Raw genomic sequence first — 24,348 nt, 5'->3', positions numbered from 1 at the left:
AGAGACCAGTTAGGAGGGTATTGCCATATTCCAGGCAAAACATTTAACTAGGTTTAAACAGGTTGTGATGAGAGAGAAAGCATGACAGAGATTTGAAAAATTGGACTTGATTGGATATGGGGGTGAGAATGAGGAGTGAAGACTTTTGGTTTTGCAAACCAGGGTGATTTGGTGCCCTCAACAGAAACTGGGAAATCAGAAAGTTCAGGTTTAGGGGGAAAGATGAGTTCTGTTTTGGAGATGCTAACATGAGGTGGCTACAAGATCTCTAGTGGAAGATTTCCAGCAAATAGTTGATTATATGAGAATGAAGCTCAGGAGATAGATGAAGGTAGAATAAGTAGAGCTGAGAGTCATCAGCACAGAAATGATTGAAAAACTTAGGGAAGCTGACAAAGCTTGATCATTCACCAAGAGAGAATGTAGAGAAATCATAAGTGTACCCAGGAGAGAACTCTGGAGTATAGTATGCTGATGCATAGGGGATGAGACATGGCTAAATGTAGTGGAGACCTTTTGGGATAAGGTAAAGAAGAAAACCTGATGGAGTAGTACCATGAAAACCTGAAGAGAAAATGGCGTCTAGAAAGGGAAGCAGTTTGGCCAACCCAGTCAAAGGCTGCTAAAAGGACCAGTAAGTTGGAGAGTAGAGAAAAGACCATGGGATTCAGGTTTGTTTTTTTTTTAAACCGTATCATCAAGGAGCCTACATTCTAATGGGCAAAAACAACACATAAAAGGAATAAAAGTTTAAGATTGTGTAGACTTTAAAAAGTGGTGGAGAAAATGTTACTAATGCAGATTAAATTTAAAATAAAGACAATACATAAAAGAATCAGGAGGGGACGAGAGTGATCCTTCAGGTTAAGACCGCCACTGGATCATATTGAAGAAAACAATCTGGGGAGTTAGAAGAGCCCAGAGAGGAATGAAGGAGTGAACACTTCTTGGTAGCCACTGGGAGAGCAGTTTCAATCCAGTAGAGAGGTCAGAAGCCAGATTACCAAGGGCTGAGGGAGTGAGTGACGGATGAGAAAGTAGAGGGAATAACTATTAGTAGAAAGTTCCCTATCTGAAAGAGAAGAGAGATATAGGATTATAGTTTGAAGGAATGATGGGGCTTAAGTAAAAGTTTTGTTCTTTTTAAGAACAGAGAATATGTGGACATGTCTTTTTAGGCAACAGGGAAAGAGCAACTGGAGTGTTGGAAATGTTATATGCAAGTGAAGCATGGAACACTGCAGACTAAAGAATTATTCAGTTGACTGAAAGAAAAAGGGGGCAGTTGAGACATTTATAGCAACTTATCAAAGACAACATACGCAAAAAGTGGCCTGAAAGACAAAAGATGGGCTTCTCAAGGTGCCAATGGAAGAGATTATAGATCAATATCTAGATTATCACATTAATATCCATGGATTATGAAAAGAGCCACAGGAAAACTACCAGCATGTTGGCTAGATTTTCTTTTAGAAGTTTATGACAGGACATGGATAAGAACATGGAGAGGACATTTCTCAGTGAAAAGGTGTAAATTGTATTTTATTCACCTTTGGAGGGAATCCTCATGTCAGTCATGTTATCCATCAAAGCACTGAAGTAAGAAGAAGCATTTTGAGGATTTAAAACCTGACCATTGACTTAGCATGCTACATGGAAATATTTCTTCTTTTGTGAAAGTATTCTTTGGCTTTTATTTTAAAAAAAATGAGATGTGATTTTCACTAGCTCATCACCGATGAGTTCAATTCAGTGTTTATCAGATAGAAATAGGACCATTACAGACCACAAGGCCTTATGCATTTGATTGCTTGCCACTGTGAACCGTGCACCTGTTTATACTATCAATCAGGTCTCTTATGTGTTTTCAAACTTCTTACAGGCTTTACTTGTTAGTGTATTTCTTGGTTAGAAAGAATCTATTGCTTACGAAAATGCTTTTAAGAAAATTAATTGAAATGCAAAAGAAAACAAGGATAAGTTTTAGCATTTGAAAAAATTGTTTCTACGGTGTAGATCTTAGGTTTTACTTACCCAAAGAGAATTTATAACAGACGAAACATTTCTCTCTATTGTTATACAGGGCTAGTTTTTTAAAAATGACCATTTTACTTATAAGTTTTTTTATGCCAGCCACAGTACCGTCCATTCACACTGCCCGTATTTCATTGTCCATACTGCCCATGTTTCATTAAAAGAAATATAAGCTTCTAAAAGAAGTATATTATAATATAGGAGCTAGAAATAAAAATCTAACACTCACTATTAAACCTTTTGTTTAACAATGGAAAAAAATTGACTCTATAGTGTCCCAAAAGTCTTAGTACAGTTTTAAGCTTTAATAGTAACCACATACATGGCTTAACTAAATTTATGGTATAGTAAAAAGCTTTATAGATTTTGATATAGAAATACTTAGAATAAATGGAATATTCATGTTATCTCCTCCTGAAGTGTTTTAACAGGATGAATTGAAACATAGTACGAATTGGCATACTCAATGTATATACAAGTCTCACAAAACACACTGGCACACCATTGATTGTGAAAAAGACAATATAACAATGAAACAAATAGCCTTTTTAATTCTCTTTGTATTATACTACAGTTGGGAATGTAACTTAATACTATTGTATTTTGTTCCAGTAAGGTAAAGGAAATGCTGTATAGTGAGTACTTTTACTCCACATGCTGTTAAATACCAGGCTCTTCCACCATCCATATACATTTAGCCAAATGGAACAAGGAAAAAGACTCGGTACAGAAATTTCTTGTTGTAGCCATCCACCTCTATCTACTGTTGATAATTGTTTTATGCTCTTAATTCTTAAGCATAATTTTTTTTAAAAGTTTTCTCTACATCTACACTGGACATTTAAGCTTGACACTTAATTTCATCCTACTAAATAATTTAAACTTGTTATTCTAATGATTGGCAGTGTTACTATATAGTCATATGACATTGGAGGGGAAAATCTAGGCTTCAGTTTCCTAATTTTTAAAATGAGAATATTAAACTAGATGATATCTAAGAGTCTCTATAGTTATACTTTTTATTATTTTATCTTTACTCCTGCTATAGTCAAATACATGAAAGGTGAGACATTTACCTGTCTACTTCAGGCACCATCATGTACCGTCTTTTTTACATATTCCGAGATCGTGGAGGGGAGCAGGAAGGTGCTAAACATGGCTTTTGGATGCTGCTGGTAGGGGAAGGTGCAAACCACTCCAGTATCTTTGTCAAGAAAACCCCAAAAGGCATCATGAAGATTTAGACAGGACTGAAACACAACTGAACAACAGTAGCAGCAAATAATAGTGCTTTAAGGCTTAAGCAGACATAGATATTAAATTTTATTTAATTCTCAAGTATTACAACTGTTCCAAAGTAGGAGGTAGTATGTGGCTCCTCACTGGTGATATTCAAAGACTCAATGGCTACTTGTTGGGATATTGTAGAAGGGCGTCTTTGCTAGACAAAAGTTGGATTAGATGAACCCTGAGGTCTCTTCCAACTCTGAGATACTTGGATTCTGTGAAATTCTTCCATTTCCTAAAACACTACCATTTTCCTTACCTCTTCTGGCCCTGAAGTAGCGTTGAGGACAGTCTCAGAGCATCTCAGAGTTATTTCCCTTTGTACTGCTCTCTGATCAATCAATAAGCATTTATTTATTGTTTACAAAGAAAATTCCTGCCCTTAGGAAGCTCACATTCTATTGGGGAAACCATAAGAAAACAACTATGTACATACAATATAGAGACAGAATAAATGAAAGGGAGGTAACTTCAGAAGGAAGGCTTAGAGTCTGATCAGTAAAGGTATCTTACAGAAGGTAAGATTTGAATCTTGAAGGAAATCAGGAAAATGAAACAGAAGAGGTAGGAGGGGGAGCATTCCAAGCATTGGGGACAGCCCCCCAAAAGGCCCAGAATTGGGTATTGGAGGGTCATATTCAAGGAACAGCAAGAAGGCCATGGTAGCTATGTCATAGCAAACTTGAGGGTGTTTATTTTTTTTAACTTCTTCATTTTTGATTTTCATTCTATCTTAAAATAAGAAAATATTTGTTTCAAAGTAAATCAAGTTATGTTATTTTTTTGCAGCTGACCACAGATGCTCTGCCTTGTCATCATTTTGGTGGCTGTAGATATGACCTGAAAACTAGATGACTGGGTTTATAGCTCCTGCATGATTGGCTGGCTGCACCATGGAACTCAAAGTATGGGTGGATGGAGTCCAGAGGATCGTTTGTGGGGTCACTGAAGTCACAACTTGCCAAGAGGTTGTAATAGCCTTAGCTCAAGCAATAGGTATGTAATCCAGCTTTTGCATTCCTGGGATTAAGATTGAAGATTTTTTTTATATGGTACAACATTTTTTAAAATTTATCATATTGGAACATATATACATATATACATACGTATATGTGTATGTATATATATATCGGTCCATATATTAGCCAAGTAAATGTGTAAATTTCATATCCCTTTGTTCTTATTAGCTCTTTGCATCTATAGATAACAATACAGGGGCAGCATAGCATAATGGATGGAGAGTAGATTTGGAATATCTGGGTTTATGTTTCACCTGCCATACACTGCTTGTGTGACCTTGGGCAAGTCACTGAACCTTTACTTTATAACCTTACTTTAAAACTATAATTTGCATATTAAGTGCCATTAGCAAAAGGAGTTTACTTTCCAGGAACTGAATCTACCAATAAAATCATTATCAGATTAAAAAAAGAATTAAAACCCAAACAATAGAAATACGTGGCATTTCACTTTCTTCAATTCTTCCCAACTACAAGTAAAACTGTGTTGATTCTCATTCTAACACCAGAAATCTTGTTTCTCCATGTTTTCACCAGTCTTTTTTTTTCTCTCTCAATGTGTCCTAGAGCTGTTACTCCTATTAATAACCCTCATGAACAATTTATAAACGTCATAATCCCTACTTGATCTAAAATCTAGATACCCAAGAGCTCCTAGAATCCAACATTGGGAAATGTTGCACATATTTTTAAATGTTCTGCAATAATTATATAAATAAGACACAACTAAAAATCTACCCTTCTAAATAGATGCATACATACATATTTATAGTATGCATGCATATGTATGTATATGTACTCATTCAGTAACAGTACTTTACAGATACAATTTGAGCATTTTTCTTCTGGTTATATAGTAAAGACTAAATTGTAAGGCACTACATGATAATTGGTGACAGATCACAACTTACATGTGTTTTCGTAACAATGCTTAACTTTGTATTGAAAGTTTAGTAGGGTTTTTTGTTTGTTTTGTTTTACTGTTTTATATCAGTGTGTGGTAGGGCTAGCTCAGCCTTGGAAAGAGCTATTCTAAAAGTTTTAGTGTCTAAGACTTATAGGGTCTGTAAAAGACTTCAGAAGCCACTTAGTCCAACCTCCTCATTTACAGATGAGGAAACTGAGCCCCAAGAACATTAAGGGACTTGTACAAGACCCCATAAGTAGTAAATGGAATTTGAACTCAGGTCCTGTGATTCCCAAGCCAGTTCTTTTCCAACCATATTATGCTGTCTTCCAGACTTTCCTAATGACTTTAGTCCTAGTGGCTGTGATACTGGCTGACTTGGGTACAGATGGAACTATCTTGATATGAAGTTCTTTAAGCAAAAAATTGTTTAGGAAAGAATTAATTTTAAGCAGTTTTTGGTTCTTAGAAATTAGTCTTCTCCAAAAACTTTAAAATGCAACTTATTTCTTCAGATAAGTTAAGGATTCTATTTTATTATTCCATATCTATGCTGACAAAGAAACTTCCAAAAAGCTTATTATCTAAGTAATAATTTTCTTTGAAATACTAGCCTTCCCATACGAGAATCTTGGATTTTTTAAAAAAATTTTAAGTTTCTGGACAATTTTGCATTTTTAAGATATGTAATTTTAATTCTAGTTAAACAAAAGATTTATGACAAAAACTTTGTCACATGACACAGACATTTAAATGTTATGATTCCACTAATGCTATTTCAAAATGAATTTTTAAAAGATTTTGCCCCTTTTATTGCACTTGAAGACCAAGAACTCCATTGTAGTAATAATATTATGGGCCTTTCTTTCATTGTTCCTTAAAATGCACACTCATAGCATCACATAGACATATTTTAAAAGAAGAAAGTAACACATACAAATATTTATATACTTACATACATATGTATATGATTATATTCTGTTCCCATCTTCCCTGAGATAAGTATTTTTAACTGGCAACATGCAGGAGTAATAATTCCAATACATATGAGTAGGTGAAGCTTCCCTATTAATGGAAGCATACACCTTCCAACATGATAGATAAAATCTTGGACTCTTCCAAAATCTCTCCAATGGATGTGAGGTGCATACAGCTTTGAAGGGAATGCTACTATGAGTGACATAGGTTCTACTCAACAGCTGCCCTCCTTGACCAAGTGCTCACTGTTAATTATAAATATTTTATTGGGAACATGGTGATGATGCCAAAATGTATCTGGGATCTCAGTATTGTGGATATTCCTTCCATCACTGCAGATTCCATCTCATTCACACCCACTCATTCATTGGGAATATTGCAAATGTTCTGCCATAAATTTTTTATAAGGCGGTACACTCAAATTCATTCCTTCATAACCTAGCCCCTTTCTACCGTTCCAGTCTTCCTATACCTTACTCCCAGGCATGTACTTTTTGATCCAGTGACACTGGCCTCCTGACTGTTCCATGAACAAGATACTCTATCTTTCAGCTCTGGGCATTTTCTCTGGCTGGCACTAATGTCTGGAATGCTCTCCATCCTTCACTCCAACTACTGACCTCCCAGGCTTCCTTTAGGTCCCAATTAAAAATGCATTCTTTTACAGGGAGGCTTCTCCAACCTCTCTTCATTCCAATGCCTTCTCCTCTGTTAATTATTTTCTTTTTATCCTGTGTATAGCTTGTTTTGTGTATATTTGATTGTTGTCTCCTCCAGTGGATTATAAGCTTCTGGAGGGCAGAGACTGTTTTTTTTTTTGCCTTTTTTAATATATCCTTGGTATTTATAGCACCTGGCACATAATAGGTGCTTCATAAATGCTTGTTGCCTGACTTGTAGTAATTTGGCTTAGTTAAGTCGCTTACCAAGTGTTCTTTGAATTTGCTTTTCCATCCATTGTTTCTTGCTGTTTTATCAGGTGCTACACATTGTAATCTTCCACAGTCCTCCTCCATTTGGTTTTGCAAATGAGTTTATAATTTCAACTGGTGCTGCCCTTGGCTTTTGTGTCCCTCTATTTGACATGGGACTCCCATGATTGTTGGTTTAGGTAATTTGTAGGCTCTTGGTTGTTGACTGATTCATTAAGCCTAAATTTAATTAATTTGATATTGAATCATGATAAATGTCATTAGGAACTTGGGAGGTATTCTCATTTATAGTCTTCCAATTTGATGTTGACTTTTTTTCTTGATCTGGATATTGTTCCAAGAAGTCATTGATCTGACTACTTATACAGATGTTTTGGAAATGATTATATATCCAGAAAATATTGATTTCATGTATATTCTTTTCCTTTCCAGAAAGACAGCTATTTTATCCACAGATACAGTTTTGTTGACCGTAGAATATTATTTTAATCCCTGAGCAAAATCCTTTTTATGTTTTCAGTCCATGCCACAGTTTCCTGTGGAAAGTAATTTAAATTGAGGAGCCACTTTAAAAAGGGTATGTTTAGCTATAGTAGCAGCAGAATATGAATTCATCAAACAAAACCACAGCTGTCTCCCCACAAAATGTCTAGCAAAGCAATTTGAGTTAGCTTTCTCATGCTTTCTGAGGTTTTAATGTACTTCATTGCCTCATGGGGAAAAAAAATCATCTTCAGCTTTTTATGGTTAACTGAAATTATATTTGGAGAATCTTCTCATTACTCATTTTCTACCAGCCTTTCTACAAACCTATAGAAATGAAATCAAAATGTGAATTAGCAGTGAAAGAAAGTATTGTAAAAACTAATTTTTATCAAGCTCAGCGATGCTAATTGCTTAAATTAAATTTAAAAAATGGGCCCAAAGACCCAAGCTGTCTGACGCCAATATCAAATAATTCTCATGATATAAAAATAACTCTTTGAGATATGGAATGGTTTAGAACTCTGATTTCTTCAGTGTAGGAGATCTCCTAGTTAACACTCATGCATCTTGCCATCTTATCAACTTAAAAATAGTCATTGAAAATATCCAAATGGATCATAGGCTAATGGAATTAGAATATTCAGAGGAGAGTGGTCAAGTTCATTATAGAGAATTAACCTCCCATATAGGAGAAAATAGGAGTCAGATTTAGTTCTGTTTGCTTTGTAGCTATTATAGTCTTTTCATTTTATGGTGAGAACCATTACTATCAGACCTGATAGAAATTATCTAAATTCTTCTAATCTGCAAAGCCATTACATTAGTTCAAGCTCTCACTACCTCGTGCCTGTATTAGTTACTTCACTACCACTATTTTGTGGGTGTGGCAATTAAGACTCAGAAGTCTTTGGGTTAATTGCCCAGCAACACACCGCAGATAAATGGAAGATCCCTCTGTGCTAGCACCCACTAGCTCTTGGAACTCCCAATCTGGTATTTTTCACGGTATCACAAGAGTGCAATGACCTTTAACAAAATATTACAATATAGGCATGGTAGTTTTAACATTCCAGACTGTCATAGGGTACTGCTTTGGAATGTTGTTCTGTAAAGAAATGGAAAAGAAAGAAATAATACTTAACCTAAGAATCATTAAAAGCTCAAACAATTCCTATTCTGTAGTATGAATCAGAATAGCTCATTTCTTATTGACAATGACAAGGATTTAACATTTTTCTAGTTCTCATTTGGTTTAGATTATCTTGCTCACATTTAATAGGTGAATTTCCAGTTTCCTCTTATGGAATACTTAAAGTTTGAAAAATCAATGATCCCTGACTTGGAGTAGTTGATATAACTAACTTCTCAGGCTAGGTAAAGACTAGGAGCTTTTTATTTAGATAACAAAGACTACATCATGGAAGTAATCAGGAAATTTAATCATTGTTTAATAGAAAAAATTAGGATGAAAAGTGAAAAAGTATGTTCATTGGTAAGTAAACCCCTAATGTTTGAATTAGTAGCATAAGCAGCTCCTATAAATGCAAATTTAAAAGTTTTTGAATATTTATGTAAATACTTCTTAGTTTGATAGAAAGTTTTATCCATGTGTACTCTCTTCAGTGATGAATATCATAAACTCTTCAAATCCCGCCCCCCAACCATGTGTGAGAATTGTCCATATTCTTACATAAAATTATATAAAGGACAAAATATGTGTAGCAATTCTGGCAAATTCCATGCCATTGCTCTATTTTTAACAGGGCTTTAAATTAGTGTCTCATGTTAAGTATCTTATGTTAAGCATTCAACTAGGAAACACTGTGATTCTGTACTAAACTTGTTCTTAATCTAACAGAAGGGGGAATTTATCAATTATAGGTACAAGATAAAATCCATGAAAAAACTTTGGTTAAGAGTATTGAGAAAGCAAAGTACTGAGCTTCCAGGGCATATTTTATGCTTCATTTCCTCCCTTTGAGTGTTAAAAACAATTTAATTGCCATGCCAAATCAAATAAGCTTGTGACACACCTGCCCATTAGAACCATGTGACTTTGCATAGTAAATGTAAATTATTACCAACAAATAAAGAAATTAAGAGGTAAACATGGAAACAACTATTAGGTCCTACCTTTTCCCACATCTTTGAATAACTTTTTGACTTATACCATTTTGCCAAGGCAAAATTTCACTCAATTAAAAATGAGTCATAAAAAATTTCTGCACCAGTGAAAACAACTCAGAACTGAGCCTGACCATATTTTTTAATATTTGGATTATCACTATAATACACAATTATATGGTAAAATATATATGATTACTATAATAAATTATTAGCAGAAGCCTTCCTTGAAATTTTCTATCTCTAGATCTTTTCCATATTTAAGTCTTGCATATTTATACATATTTATAGTTTAAAGAAGTCTGGATTTGTATTCTCTGGACATAGATTGTAATTCCAGATCTTGTGACCTTAGAACAGTCACTCTTCCTCTCTCATTCTGTGTCATCATCTGTAAAAATGTGGGAATTCTAAGAACTTAAACCATGACAGAAGAAAACTTTAACCAGAACTATTAGGAGATCTGTGAAGCAGTTTGTAAAAATTAGGTTTAGACCTTCTTATACAAATGCCATGACGAGTTTCAAATGGATATGTGGCCTAAATGTAAAATGTTACTGTGTTAAAAAAAACTATTAGTGGGTAATGGAAAGAGTCATGTTTCAGAACCATGATTAAGCAGAGAATTTATAACCAAGCACAGAATAGAGAGGTGAGTCAGGAAGAGTTGGGCTCAAAGACCAATTAAAAATTATTACTTATATGACTATGGCCAAGTAACTGAAGCCTTGGTTTCTACATTTATCAAAATGAGGGTAATGATAAAAAATAATAATATCTACCTCATGGAGTTCTTGCGAAGCTCAAATCAAGTAATGATTTTAAAGTGCTTTGCAAATCTTAAAGCATCATATAGTTAGTCAACATGAATTTATTAATCCTTCCTAAGTGCTAGAGATAGAAAGAAATGCAAAAAACAGCTGTGCCCCCAAGGAGTGTACATTCTAATGGGGGAGACAATATGTAAATAACTAGGTACATAAAAGATGTAAAGAATAGATGGGAGGTAATCTGAAAGATAAAGCATTAGTAGTTGGGGAGACTGGAAAAGGCTTCCTACAGGAAATGGACTTTGAGCTTTGTCTTTAAAAAAGCCAGAGGGGAAAATGAGAAGGAAATGTGAGGATAAGGTGAACTTTGTCAGCACGGGATACAATCAGTGCAAAGGCTTAGAGAAGGGAAATGAAGTGTAATGTTTAAGGAACTGGAAGTGAGCCATGTAGCTAGATCATAAAATACACCTAGGTGAATAGAGTGTAAAAGGACTAGAAAGATAGAAAGGGACCAGATTATGAAAAGCCTTGAATGTCAAACAGAGGGCTTCACATTTGATCTGATAGGAATTAGTGAGCCACTAGAACTCATTGAGCAGGAAGATTACTTGCATGGTCAGACCTGCACTTCAGAAAAATCACCTTGGCAATTGAGTAAAAGATGGATTGGAGTTGGGAGGAGGCTTGAAGCAAGGAGACCAGTTAGAAAGCTATTGCAGTAGTCCTTGTGAGAGGCAAGGAGGGCCTGATGCAGGGTAGTAGAGAGAAAAGGCAGTTTGGCAATTAAAAGATCATTCAAAACAAGGACAATTTCAGTTTAATGATATGGTTAAAAAAACAGATAACAGGTTTTAGAATTGAATGTGAAGAAAAGTTTAGATAATGGGTGAAGATGGCTTTTTCAAGCAGTTTGATTGTAATGGGAGGAGAAATGTTGGATGATAACTAGCAGGGGTAGTAGGATCAAGTGAGGGCTTTTTAAGGATGGGAGAGACATCGCTATGTTTGTAGAAAGCAGAGAAGGAACTAATAGTGAGGGAAAGATTGAAGAATAAAAGAGGGAGTAGACGATAGTGGGGACAATTTGCTGAAAAAGTCAGGGTTAAGGGAGATGAGATCAAGGATATATGTAGAGTGATTGGCCTTCCAAGAAGGGCCACTTCTTAAATGACTAGAGTAAAGGAAGATATAGTCAGGGGACAGTGTCTAAATGATGTGAGATGAGGAGAAGATAAGGGAAAGATATATCAACTCTTCTAATTACCAGTTTCCACACACTCAAGCTAAATCAAAGCAGCTAGGGTAAGAGAAGTTGCCAACTGAGGTAAAAAATATTGTTATTAAATATCTCTTATCTCAGCTGTATAATAAATTGACACAAATTTTTACCAAGAGGCATTGTATTATAGATAACTATAACAACAAATATTTGAACAGTTATTAAATGAAATACAAATCATTGGTAACCATATAAATGCTCCAACTAATCAGTAGTTTAAAAAAAAGTAATATACAAACAAAAACAGCCCTGTTGTTTCACCTCAGAAATAGTCAGTTGGCCAAGATCGTAAAAGGAAACAGTCAATGATATGGGAGTGTGGGATGATAGGAACGCTAGTATATTTTTGGTGGAGTTGTTAATTGGTCCAACCATTCTGGAAAGCAATTTTTAGTTATGTGGGGAAAAAAAAAAACAAAACATTGATCCAATCCACTACTGGCTAGATATATTCCTCAAGAAGACCCATGATAGAAAGAAAGGTCTATTTAAAATAAGATATTCACAATAGCAATTTTTGTAATATAAAAAAACTACAATTGGTGAGTGCTTGTGAATTGAAGAATGTTTGAACAAGCTGCCTTATAAGAATGTTGCAGAACATTATACCATAATGAATAATTCAGAAAAATGGGAAGACTTGTACAAAGAAATGCCGAGTAAAAAAAGTAATTATTTCATAAGCATTTATTAAGTGCCTGCTATGTGTCAGATAATATGCCAGAGCTCTGGAGATACAGTGACAAAAATGAAGTAGTCCTTGCCCTCAAAGATCTTACTAAGTATATGTGTGTGTGTATACACACACACACACACACACACACACACACACACACATACACACACACATATATATGATGTGATGAAAATGAAAATACATTAAACGGTATGCAATGAACAATATTAGTTCTGGAGAATCAAAAATAAAATATATCTCTCCTTTCAGTAAAGAGATAGGATTTTATCAGTATGGGAATGTTGTATGTAGTTATATATTGTTTCTTTGGTCACTTTTACATAATTTGTTATATTGGGGAGACTATGGCAAAACCTTGTGTTTTCATTCTTCCCCCTTCCATCTCAAGATTTTTTTACATTGAAAATGCATTTTAAAATTATTTTTAATGGTCATTCAGTTTGTGATCATCCCTTCCATTTGATTGAAAGGAGCAGTGAGAAAGTGACAGAAAACCAGGGAGAATCAATTTACTGAGCACTGATCACCAGAAATGGGAGTCTGGCACTATAGTGGCAAAGAACCAAGATTCTTGGTGTAAACTTGCCATCTGGGTCTAGGGGAGGGAAGTCTGGAAGCTGATTCAGAATTAATTGTTATAAATATGGCAGACTTTAAAAGGAGGATGTATATCACTTTCCAGTGATATGCAAACCTAAATATGGAGCTCTGCTATGTGCAGTTGCCGAAGTATGATGACCTCTCAGGTAAATACTGAAATTTCAGTTGTCATTACACTCATTCTTTCTTTGAGTTCCTTGGCTTCTGCCAGTAAACTCCCCAAGTTTATGTAGCTCTATTCTATATAAACCAACATGTTTATTACCACCTGTGAAAAGAAATGTACCATTGCTTTCTTTTTTACACCTGTTGATATGTTATATGTGACAGAAGGCTTCAGTTCCTTAGAGGATATCTGGCCCAATGCCTTCATTTTACATACGAGGAAACTAAATTGTCAAATGGTGAAGTGAATTGCCCAAGGCCACAGAGGCAGTAAATGGCAGAAATTCAGCTCCAGTATTCTTTCCTCTGTGCCACCCTAGGCTCTTTAATAGAGCAAGTTCCTGAGATTTCCTTTTTAAATCACATAAAGCAAGATGCAACTAGGGGGCATAGTGTAGAGTGCTGGATTTGGAAATAATATATGGAAACACACTTGTCAGTCTTTAAAAAACTATTTGAATGTCAGCTATTATGATTAAATTTGTGAAGTTGACTATTTTAGTCCAAATGTAAGAGTTTACATTTATCCCCTATTGAATTTCATCTTAAAGAATTCAGCCCCAATGCTTTATCCTACAAAGGACTTTTTGGATCTTGACTGTCACTTAGTGTATTAATGTCTCAGCTGTGTGTCCTTCTGAAAATATGATAAATTTGCTAACTTTTCCTTCCTACAAGTCATTGAGAGAAATATTAAATAGCACAGCTTCTTGGAGCATTCCACTAGAGATTTCCTTCCAAGGTGTTATCAAACCATTTATGAGTACTCTTAGATTCCAGCCATCCAGCTAGTTCCAAATCCTTCTAGTTATACATTTATTCATTAATTACATTATATATCCAGCTAACTTTTGCACGGTAATATCACTAGAGATGTTTTCAAACTCTTGGTTGAAATTTAAGTAAACAATAACTATGGAATTCTTCTGGTTGTTTAATAACCCTGTACAAAAAAGGAGGCAACATTAGCTGCCAAGATCTATTCTTGATGAAGTCACTCTGGTTCTTTCCAATCATTGTTTCCTTTTCTAGATATTCACTAGCTATCTCTTTATTAATACATCTTAGGGTGTTGCTTAGAATCTATTCCTTGGGGACAGCTGAGTGGTACAGTGGATAGAGCACTGACCCTGGAGTCAGGAGGACCTGAGGTCAAATGTGGCCTTGCTAGCTGTGTGACCATGGGCAAGTCACTTAACTCTGATTGCCTTGCCACAAAATAAATAAATGCTTGTTCCCTTCCTCAGCCTGACAAGCCATCCCTCCCATCATTTAAAAAAAAAAATCCTTTGTTTCACTGGCCTTGTTTGGGGAATCCATTCTTTTCTTCCCTTTTTTGAAAATCAGGACAAAGATTTGCCCTTCTCCAACCCAGTACTGATCTTTCCTGCTTTTCATGTTCTTTCAAATATCACTGACAGTAGCTCATCAATTTACAGAAACCAGTTCTTTCAGCACTTAAGGATACAGTTATTTTAATTCATCGAGAGACTCTATATGCTCTCTCACAATCTCCTTAGTAACCTGGGGTCAGGGCAACTTGAAACATCCTAGTTTAAAAGATAGAAAACTTGGTTACGTAGTAACTTTGAAAAATACAATGCTATTCTTTCATATTATATTCATCTTTTTTACTTGTCCTTGCTTTCATTTTCTGCAAATGCCTTTTTTTCCTTCTAAGTCGGCAATTGAATTCCCTGTGTATACACTTGGGTATCTTTAGATAGCTCCCCTTTTCATTTCTCAACAGAACTGTTTTTATTCTTCAGAATTTCATTTTTGAGAGCATGGTGCAATGGAGCCAAAAGATTTGTCTTCAAATTCCACCTCTGCCACTTACCCAGTAATCTTGGCAGGTGGTAGGAATAGTATCTTAAGGCCCTACCTCCATGCAGACCAGGCTACTTTATTTATTTATTTTTAGTTTTCAGTATTCACTTTTATAATATTTGAGTTTTAAATTTTTCTTCCCCTCCCCAAGACAGCATGCAATCTGATATAGGCCATACATGTACAATCATATTAAACATATTTCCACATTAGTCATGTTGTAAGGAAGAATTAGAACCAAAGGGAAAAACCACAAGGAAGAAAAAACCCAAAAGGAAAAAAAGGAAAAATAGTATACCTCAATCTGTATTCAGACTCCATAGTTCCTTCTCTGGATGTGGATAGCATTTTCTATCATGAGTCTTTTGGAATTGTCTTAGATCATTGCATTTCTGAGAAGAGCTAAGTCTATCAAAGTTGGTCATCGCACAACATTGCTGTTACTGTGTACAATGTTTTCCTGGTTCTCCTCACTTCACTCTGCATCAGTCCATGTGTCTTTCCAGGTTTTTCCAAAGTCCGCCAGAGCAGGCTACTTTTGAAACCATCCTTTGAGATTTACTTTGCCCAGGAGATTCATGCTGAGGCCAATGTTGTAGGTTCTTGGTGGCCTAAGGACCAAAGCCAGAGCAATAGGAGTCAATAACTCTTGGCTCTGGCTTCTTACAGGAAATCCAGCATAGCTGAAACCAAGGCAGGAAAGCTGTCCTCAACCAAAGCACCAGAGATTGACCTGCATCGCACACTTGAAAAGGAGATGGCTCTCTTTCTAGATTCCAAATGTGCAACAATAAGTGCCATTATCATTGTGCTTGAAGGTTTACCAAGTGTTTCACATACGTCCTTACAACATCCTTTTGAGTTAAGTTCTTTGGGAGCTATGATTCCCATTTTGCAGATGAGGAAATAGAGGCTGAGAGAAGTTGCATAATTAGTATCAGGCACAATGCAACTCATCCTGATTCCTTATTTGACATTGTCACTGTGCTGGGTTGGATGATCTCTGCACAAGGAAAGGCAGGCTGAACATTGATCTTATCCTTTCCCTCTCTGACTCTGTAATTCAAAAGAATGAAAGGTTGTTTCAGTCTTTAAATATAAAAATGAAATTTCTGTGCAGTGAGGAAAGTATATGGAAAGTAATGCCCTAATGTATTCTCTCTATGTAGTTCTCTCCCCACCCCCATGCACACACACACACTCACATGCCATTAGAGCACCCCTCTAGTTTTTCATCATGGTTTGGAGGTCAGAGTGGATTTTTGAATCTTATGCCAGAAAAACACAAAGTCTGGCAACAGGTTCTATCAATCTGTAGTTAGTCACTGTAGTTTTTGATTGTTTGCTTTATTGATACCTTTTGTTTTTATGCCACATTTTCTAATACTGCCCTCCCTTGTTGTTAAATAATGATAATAAAAAGTAGAGAAAAACCCCACCACGACTGCATCTGATACATTTGCAAACATTTCCTCACACAGGCATAGTCCTTCATTTCTCTACAACAAAAAAAAAAAAAAAAGGAAGCATATTTAATCATCTCTTCTCTGGGACCACAACTTGTCATTATAGTTAATCAAAGTTGACTACCTTTTAGTATTGTTTTTCTTTATACTATTTAGAATCACTCTCCTCCTGGTTCTGTTTATTTCACTCTGCTTCAGTTAATGTAAGCCTGCATATCTTTCTCTGAATTCCTCAGGTATCATTTTTGTGGCCAGGTCTTATAATATACCAATGCATATGAGGTATAGAGAGTAAACCATGGAACAAAAATTTGTATATATGTATTTGAGTAGACCCTTATCTATGTTTAATGTGATTGTAAAAAGTACATCACAACTTTTTTCCCCTAATATATGTAATCTTTAAAGCCATGATTTATACATTGATGGACTATATGGCTGTTTCTTATTTAAGTTTAAAAGAGGGTCATCACCAGGTTGAGTAAAGGTTGATAAATTTTTCAGGCAAAGCAACTCTCAGAGATTACCTACTGAATTGTAGAATGATTGAGGTCTACATCTGGAAAGGAATACCCACACCAACAAAATTAAAGATCTTTGGAGTTTTTAGTTGTGCATATTAAAATATAAATTTAAATATACCTTTGAAAGTTTATCATTTTTAAGTATTCTGGGAACTGATTCATTCCAACTTATAAAACATACTATAGTATTATCAAATGGCTCCCTCTGTTGGATTATTTCTGATATTGTATGTACAGTTTGAATATCTTGTTATTCTTTTTATCTAGGTCGAACTGGAAGATACACACTAATAGAAAAATGGAGAGATACAGAGAGGCACTTAGCACCTCATGAAAATCCAATCATTTCATTAAACAAATGGGGACAGTATGCCAGTGATGTACAACTAATATTACGTCGTACAGGGCCATCTCTTAGTGAGAGGCCGACTTCAGACAGTGTTGCCCGAATACCTGAGAGAACTTTATATAGACAAAGCTTGCCGCCCTTGGCTAAACTGAGGCCTCAGAATGACAAATCAATAAAAAGGCGAGAGCCAAAAAGGAAATCTTTGACATTTACAGGAGGTGCCAAAGGACTCATGGACATTTTTGGGAAAGGTAAAGAAACAGAATTTAAGCAAAAGGTTCTCAGTAACTGTAAGACAACAGCAGATGAATTGAAAAAGCTAATCCGCCTGCAGACAGAGAAGCTTCAATCCATTGAGAAACAGCTTGAGTCCAGTGATGTGGAAATAAGATACTGGGAACAAAAATACAATTCTAACCTGGAAGAAGAAATTGTTCGTCTTGAGCAGAAGATCAAAAGAAATGATGTAGAAATTGAAGAGGAAGAATTTTGGGAAAATGAATTACAGATTGAACAAGAAAATGAGAAACAGCTGAAGGATCAGCTTCAAGAGATAAGGCAGAGGATCCTAGAATGTGAAGGCAAATTAAAGGACTATTTGGCTCAAATCCACAGTATGGAAAGTGGTCTTGAGGCAGAAAAGTTACACCGGGAAGTACAAGAGTCACAGGTCAATGAAGAAGAAGTGAAAGGAAAGATTGGTAAAGTCAAAGGAGAAATTGATATTCAGGGACAACAGAGTCTGAGGTTGGAAAATGGCATTAAAGCTGTAGAAAGATCTCTAGGACAAGCCACCAAAAGGTTACAGGTGAGAAAACTGTTTTACATAAGGCAATTTCAAATTATAAATTTCAACATTAAGAAATAGATTAGTCCTTGGTTTCATTCTCTTTAGCTATCAAGGTTGCTTTTTTTCTCTCTCATTTTAAGTGTTAAAAATATATCTCTGGCTGTAGTAGCATCTTATTAGAAGCTTTGTGCTTTATGAAGAAGCCTGGAAGTGACCAAAATATTGGTTGATAATGGTTAATGCTCAAATATACACAAATTTTTTTAAAATTCACATTTGTACTCTACAGAAGCATTTTCCATTAAAATAAATAACAGACCAAAAAATGTATATGTTTTGCTTTTCCCATGGTGAAATGATGACTTATTGGCAAAAAAAAGTGTCAATGTAAATAAAATTCTCTTTGTTACTGAGTACCCAACATTTTAATTCTATAGATAGTTACTCACAAGTGGCTGTGAAAATGTGTTCAGTTAGTTGGTTCAGGAATAGAGAGTATCTTAATATTTTTCTCTTCTCTCTTTTTGAACCTGCACCTAGGACAAAGAACAGGAACTAGAACAGTTGACTAAAGAACTTCGGCAAGTCAATCTTCAACAGTTTATACAGCAGACAGGAACAAAGGTCACAGTTCTTCCAGCAGAGCCCATCGAAGTGGAGGCCTCACAGGCAGACATAGAAAGGGGTAAAATACTGAAATTTCCCTTGGGAAGATAATTCTTTTTTCCCCCCTTTTATCGTCTTGATCAGCTTTGAATGGACTCTCCACACAGTTTGCAGTAGTCATTCACTATACTGCTGCTTAAAATTTATTAATTATTAATTAATTAATTAACACTTAGTTATTAGTAATCTTGAAAGAGCATGCAGAAATATACACAAACTAATTAAACCTAATTCTAGTTCTTAGTTTAACTCTCTCTGTTTCCGTTTCACTTTCTCAGACGTAATACAACTGTAATAATTGACCAATTTGAATCTTATATTCTCTGCACAGTCTGATTTCTTTTCTTCCTCCCCCTTAATTGAAGTTTTATTTCTAGTTTGGCATGTGTTTTTGTTGTTGTTGTTGTTCAGTCATTTAAATCATGCCCAACTCTTTGTGTTTTCTTGGGTTTGGGGTTTTCTTGGCAAAGATATTAGAGTGGTTTGCCCTTTCCTTCTCCAGCTCATTTTACAGATGAGGGAACTGAGGCAAAGAGGGTCAAGTGACTTGCCCAGGGTCACGCAGCTAGTCTGAACCCAGATTTGAAAATCAGGAAGATGAGTCTTCCTGACTCCAGACCTGGCACTCTATCTGCTTAGCTGTAGCAACAACAGCAATAGGTTATAGTCCCAAAAGTATGCCTTAAGCCCAACAATTTGGTCAGTCACTCATATAGCATTGTTTCTATAGAACTAACTTCCACTACAATATTATTTCGCTTAACAATATTGTTTTTTTCAGATGTAATTATATAATTGTAAACTAATCCATAATTGTAAAGTAATTGTATATTGTAAACTAATTCTGTCAATAGAAAGAAGAAAACTGATCCTTTTTCAAAGGTGCATCAACTAGATCACCAAAAACCACTTAACTGAATGAACTTTAATGATCTGAGATAGGCGAAGTGACATTAGGTCCTTTAGAGGATAGAATGTTATGTAATATTTAAATGGTAATAGTAGTAATAATTATTCCGTATTCTTAGCTCTTTGCCTTCGTAGTCCAGGGACTCTTTTACTCTCCCATACTCCTTACATGTTCAGTTAATTAACAGTTAAAACTTTATTAATGACTGTTTTTTTGTTTAGAGACAGCATTCCAGTCCGGGTCCTTGAAACGGCCTGGTTCTTCTCGGCAGCTCCCCAGTAACCTTCGGATTCTTCAGAATCCAATTTCATCTGGCTTTAATCCTGAAGGCATATATGTATAATAATACCCGCCACTTTGGGAAAGGACCAGTAAAGGTACCAAGGGACCGTACCATTTTCTTCTCTTGGAATAGTGCCAATGATGTGTGGAGGAAGTATTTCATAAGCCACCGTATCTTTTGTTTTCTCCCCCATCTTGCAAACACTTGGAGCCATACCCAGTGCACTGATGCAGATGAACAAAGGAACTGTGTTTCTGAATATCAGCAGTGTTGAAGTTTCTGTCCAGCAGCTGTAATACAAAGCTGTCATTTTTATTTGTAGTATTTTAAAAGCATTAGGAAAAGTATTATTCTGTGTTTATACCTAAATAAAACAGTGACTGAAGAGAATGGAGGAAAAATGTGACTGACTTAAAAATTTAATTTATTCCATTGAATTGGTGGATGTATGAATGTTCATTTTTAATATTTTTTTGCTGTTGCTTAACTTGTGACTGATTACTTAAAACATTGTATGAACCTGAATGTGTGTGTACATGTGTCCAGACTTCATTCACACCTTTATTCACAATGACAGAAATGTTGTGGGGTGCTCTGTCTTTTGTATCATTGCTAAAAGAACCACTTCGTATGTGTTGTGTGGGTGATCTTACCCTTTGCTTTAGATACATTGGGGATGGATAATATGACGTTAGCTTCGTCAATTCATATTTTTTAAATCTGGAGAGTTTAACCTTCTTTGAGGATTTTCCAACACATGAAGGAGAATGCACTAGATAGATATATTTTTATTATATAGAATGTATATTTCTAAGTTTCTGCCATGTTTCAGACCCTATTGGACAAAAAAAGTCATCATTGAATATCTTACCAAATAGATTTGAGGTTTTATGTAGGTTATTTTTGTCAGCTTTTTTTTTTTTAATTTGCTCTCATTAACCCGTAGGATTTATTAAAATACAATCACAGATTAAGATAATCTCTTTAATGAATGTGACTAAATGATGCCTCCTTTTAAAAGCCCACTTCTTATGTAGGGCCTACTAAAACAGATACTATGAATGTTACTCCCTGGATATAGTTGATTACATAGATGCTGGGTCACTGTGCCTTCTTAATCACTTAGGCAAAGATAAAGGAAGTGGGGGTCACTAGATCCTACTAAGGGAAGAAAATTGATATGAATTCAGCACCTGTTTTTAATTTTTTAGAGTATTACTGACAGGATATCATATGTTTCAATTTATATATCCCACTTAATAAAAACCAAAAATAGTGTAGTTTCACACACACACACATACAGACACACACAGAATAAATGACTGCCTAAAGTTCACAACTAATACTCTAATGCATGTTACTTGTTAGCACTTTTACATTCCCTATGACCAAAATCTAACATTTCATAAAGCTTTAATCTAAAAGAGAATGAATTTTTTTAAATTTGGAAAATATGCACTCTGTTCTACTTCCTCAAGAAAACAAAAACTTATTTCAGTTTGTTTTTAAAAGTTAACAGATTGTGGCCTGTTCACAAAAGGAAGTTTGGATCTTAAGTTTTAAAATATTTGAGTTTTCTTTATCACAAACCCATGACAATTGAAACTTCCTAAGAGAACGTGAAAAAGGCCATGAACATACATAGGTTCTTTATTTGTTGATTCTTTCCAGGGAAATTAAATCCTTGAAGCAACATTATTTTCAATGATCCAGATAAATTGGAAAGTATCAAATATTCTCCTTAGCTTCTACCTCTCCAAAATGAATCAAAATGCTTGTATCTGATATTTGCCACTATTACTGAAAATTGGTTCATTCACTACATTTTCGTCAATGACCTGGACGTTGTTTGGGCCCTCGCAATTTTGCTCTCAGTTTACATGATTATCTTTTCATTCAGAACTTTTTTCTTTTTAATTAGAAAATTGGGGATATTTTAAAAGTCATTATTTGGGGATTCTGTTTCAACAAAAATATTGGAAGATGTACACCTAAATATATGCCTTACTACTTTTTATTTAAAGACCGCTTGTTCACAAGGAAAAGTCTTTTTGATGAATACAAAATGTAATTTAAAGTATTCTGAGTGTAGTAAAAGAATACATAGAAATTGTTTTAAGAAGTGCAAAGAAAAGGGAACCTCGAGAGTGGCATAAAATCATGTGCATTCGTATGAAAGATTTCTGAGACTTCTGGGAACATGAACACAAGACTCTTTCTCCTTGTTATCATATTCAGAAACATCAGCATTCCTTTCTGGATAATAAGGATAAAGCCTGGAGTAGCCATGTATTTAAATCTGCCTCATGGCTCCACACGTATAAGGAGGGACCCTTCTTTAAGCTTAAATGTCAAGTGGAAGGGAGGTGGTAAGAATCCATTTTCCTACCTAGATAATCTGGAAAACTTTGGATCCCAAGCCCCCCAGTCGTTTAATCTGCCATGAATGAAAATGGCCACATCTTTGGCTATATTGAAGGAAAAAAAAATAACTTGCAAACTTGAACAACATAGATTACAGAATTTATGTTTACATGCTTTTTATATTATGTGATATTTAATATTATACAATATTTTAATACTACAGATTGCCTTCAAATTTGTGTTTTACTAAAACTTTCAGAAAGAGGGCACTGCAAGATCTTTTCTACTAAAGACTAAGTTGAAAAAGCATTGGCATACTTGCCTTTAGGTGCCCCTTATTCAATGAAAATTGCCAATACATGTGCCTAAGTGGTTTTGTTGTGCTTATAAACAGATTTTAGTTCACCAGCATCTGCTTTTCCTTTCAATGCACAGGGGACGTGTAATTTCAGTTAGCATTAATGGAAGTTGCATATATAAGTCCCTTGTTCATTAGTACTAATAATCAGTAGGTCATGTGAGTCATTCTTTAATCTAAGGTGAAAAAAGACTAACAAAAGGAATAATGGGATTGGTGGGGTGAAATTAGAAATGTGTTTAAGAAGGCGAAAAATTCGGGACCATTTCACAACTAAATACGGTATCTGTTTTAAAAGCTAACTTTCTTTGTGAATAAGAACAAATGGTCTTTAGATAAAATGATGTGAACATCATTCCAAGGTTTAGAGTTATGATTGATCTGAAATAATCTAAAACTTTTGATTTCAGAAGGTGCAGAGGAAGTGGGACAATGGACAAATTTCTAGTGTTCCTTACCTTTACATAATTGGGCCTTAATTACCTATGTAAATAAAATGGTTTTAATATCCTCCCCTCCCCAAGTTGTTTATGATAGCCTATATTGTATTAAAATAGCAAAGAAGTGTTACTTTTATATTATGTCCATTTAAAAAAAGAAACATTGCATGTTTATACTATTTGCTACAGTATTTTAACATTTTGGATAAAGGCCATCAGCTGTATGGAGAAGACAAAACAATCACTATTTATTCAGTATTACTGCTTTACGTTTTCAGAATGAAGCTTTCAATGCTAATACAATGATTGCTTGAAAGCTGCAGTAGCTGTTTCAATGCATTTTATATATTTTTAGAAACCAAAATAAATGCAGATAACTATTTAGTATGTTAAACCAGCAGAGATATAATGGCAATAAAATATATACACGTTATAAATATATCTATATATATGTATAGGGAAAGGGGAAAGATTTTAAAATAGGTTTACAACCAGATATGGTATCCGCCCGAAATATAATTTCTCATATTCCTCTTTTTTATTGTAAGGTACTTGATTAGATGATTTCAGTTGCTGCTGCTTACAGAAAATGCCATGTTCACTAATTGTGAATACAGGAAAACAGCTTTTTCGTGCTGCTTTGCTTAAATACAAATCACAGTTCTGTAATCTGTACTATATGTAATTATTCTTTTCTTTTGACTGTCATTTCAAAAATGTATATTTTCTGATTACTATCATGAATTGTTAATGCTATAAAACAAAGGATAAATATCCAATATTCTCCTATATAATAAATTCCCATGACTAATTGGGGTTTTATTATTGGTGGTTTCTTGGAATATGTTGCACATTTTTTAGTTGTAATAAAGCCTAGTGGTGACTCAATTAAAGGATGTCAAATACAAAAGATGCATATCTTGATTACAAAGTCACACAATTTTTTCTCAGTATAGTAATAATCATGACTAGAAAAACATTTTGCCTCTTACTGAAAAATATCTTCTTTACAAGTGAAAAATCATCAGCTACTTAGTCCAAGTTGTAACTGAGAGAAGTGTCAAAACTACTTTTATTGAAGTGAGGT

At 34.9% G+C, this 24,348-nt stretch overlaps 1 protein-coding gene across 1 annotated transcript in view; it reads left to right on the top strand.

The window, feature by feature from the left end:
• RASSF8 (Ras association domain family member 8) overlaps positions 1–24,072 on the top strand; it is a 120,459-nt gene extending 96,387 nt beyond the window's left edge. The window contains exons 3-6 of the mRNA XM_036759771.1: positions 4,111–4,317; positions 17,369–18,258; positions 18,781–18,925; positions 20,038–24,072. Coding sequence (XP_036615666.1) covers positions 4,215–4,317; positions 17,369–18,258; positions 18,781–18,925; positions 20,038–20,159 — 1,260 coding nt within the window. The 5' untranslated portion in view covers positions 4,111–4,214 and the 3' untranslated portion in view covers positions 20,160–24,072. The remainder of the gene's footprint in view (positions 1–4,110; positions 4,318–17,368; positions 18,259–18,780; positions 18,926–20,037) is intronic.
• The last annotated feature ends 276 nt before the right edge of the window (positions 24,073–24,348 follow it).

Source organism: Trichosurus vulpecula, chromosome 5 (genome assembly GCF_011100635.1).
Source record: "Trichosurus vulpecula isolate mTriVul1 chromosome 5, mTriVul1.pri, whole genome shotgun sequence".
NCBI lineage: Eukaryota > Metazoa > Chordata > Mammalia > Diprotodontia > Phalangeridae > Trichosurus > Trichosurus vulpecula.
Note: the sequence above shows the minus strand (reverse complement) of the source record. Positions and strands in the feature narration are given on the sequence as shown.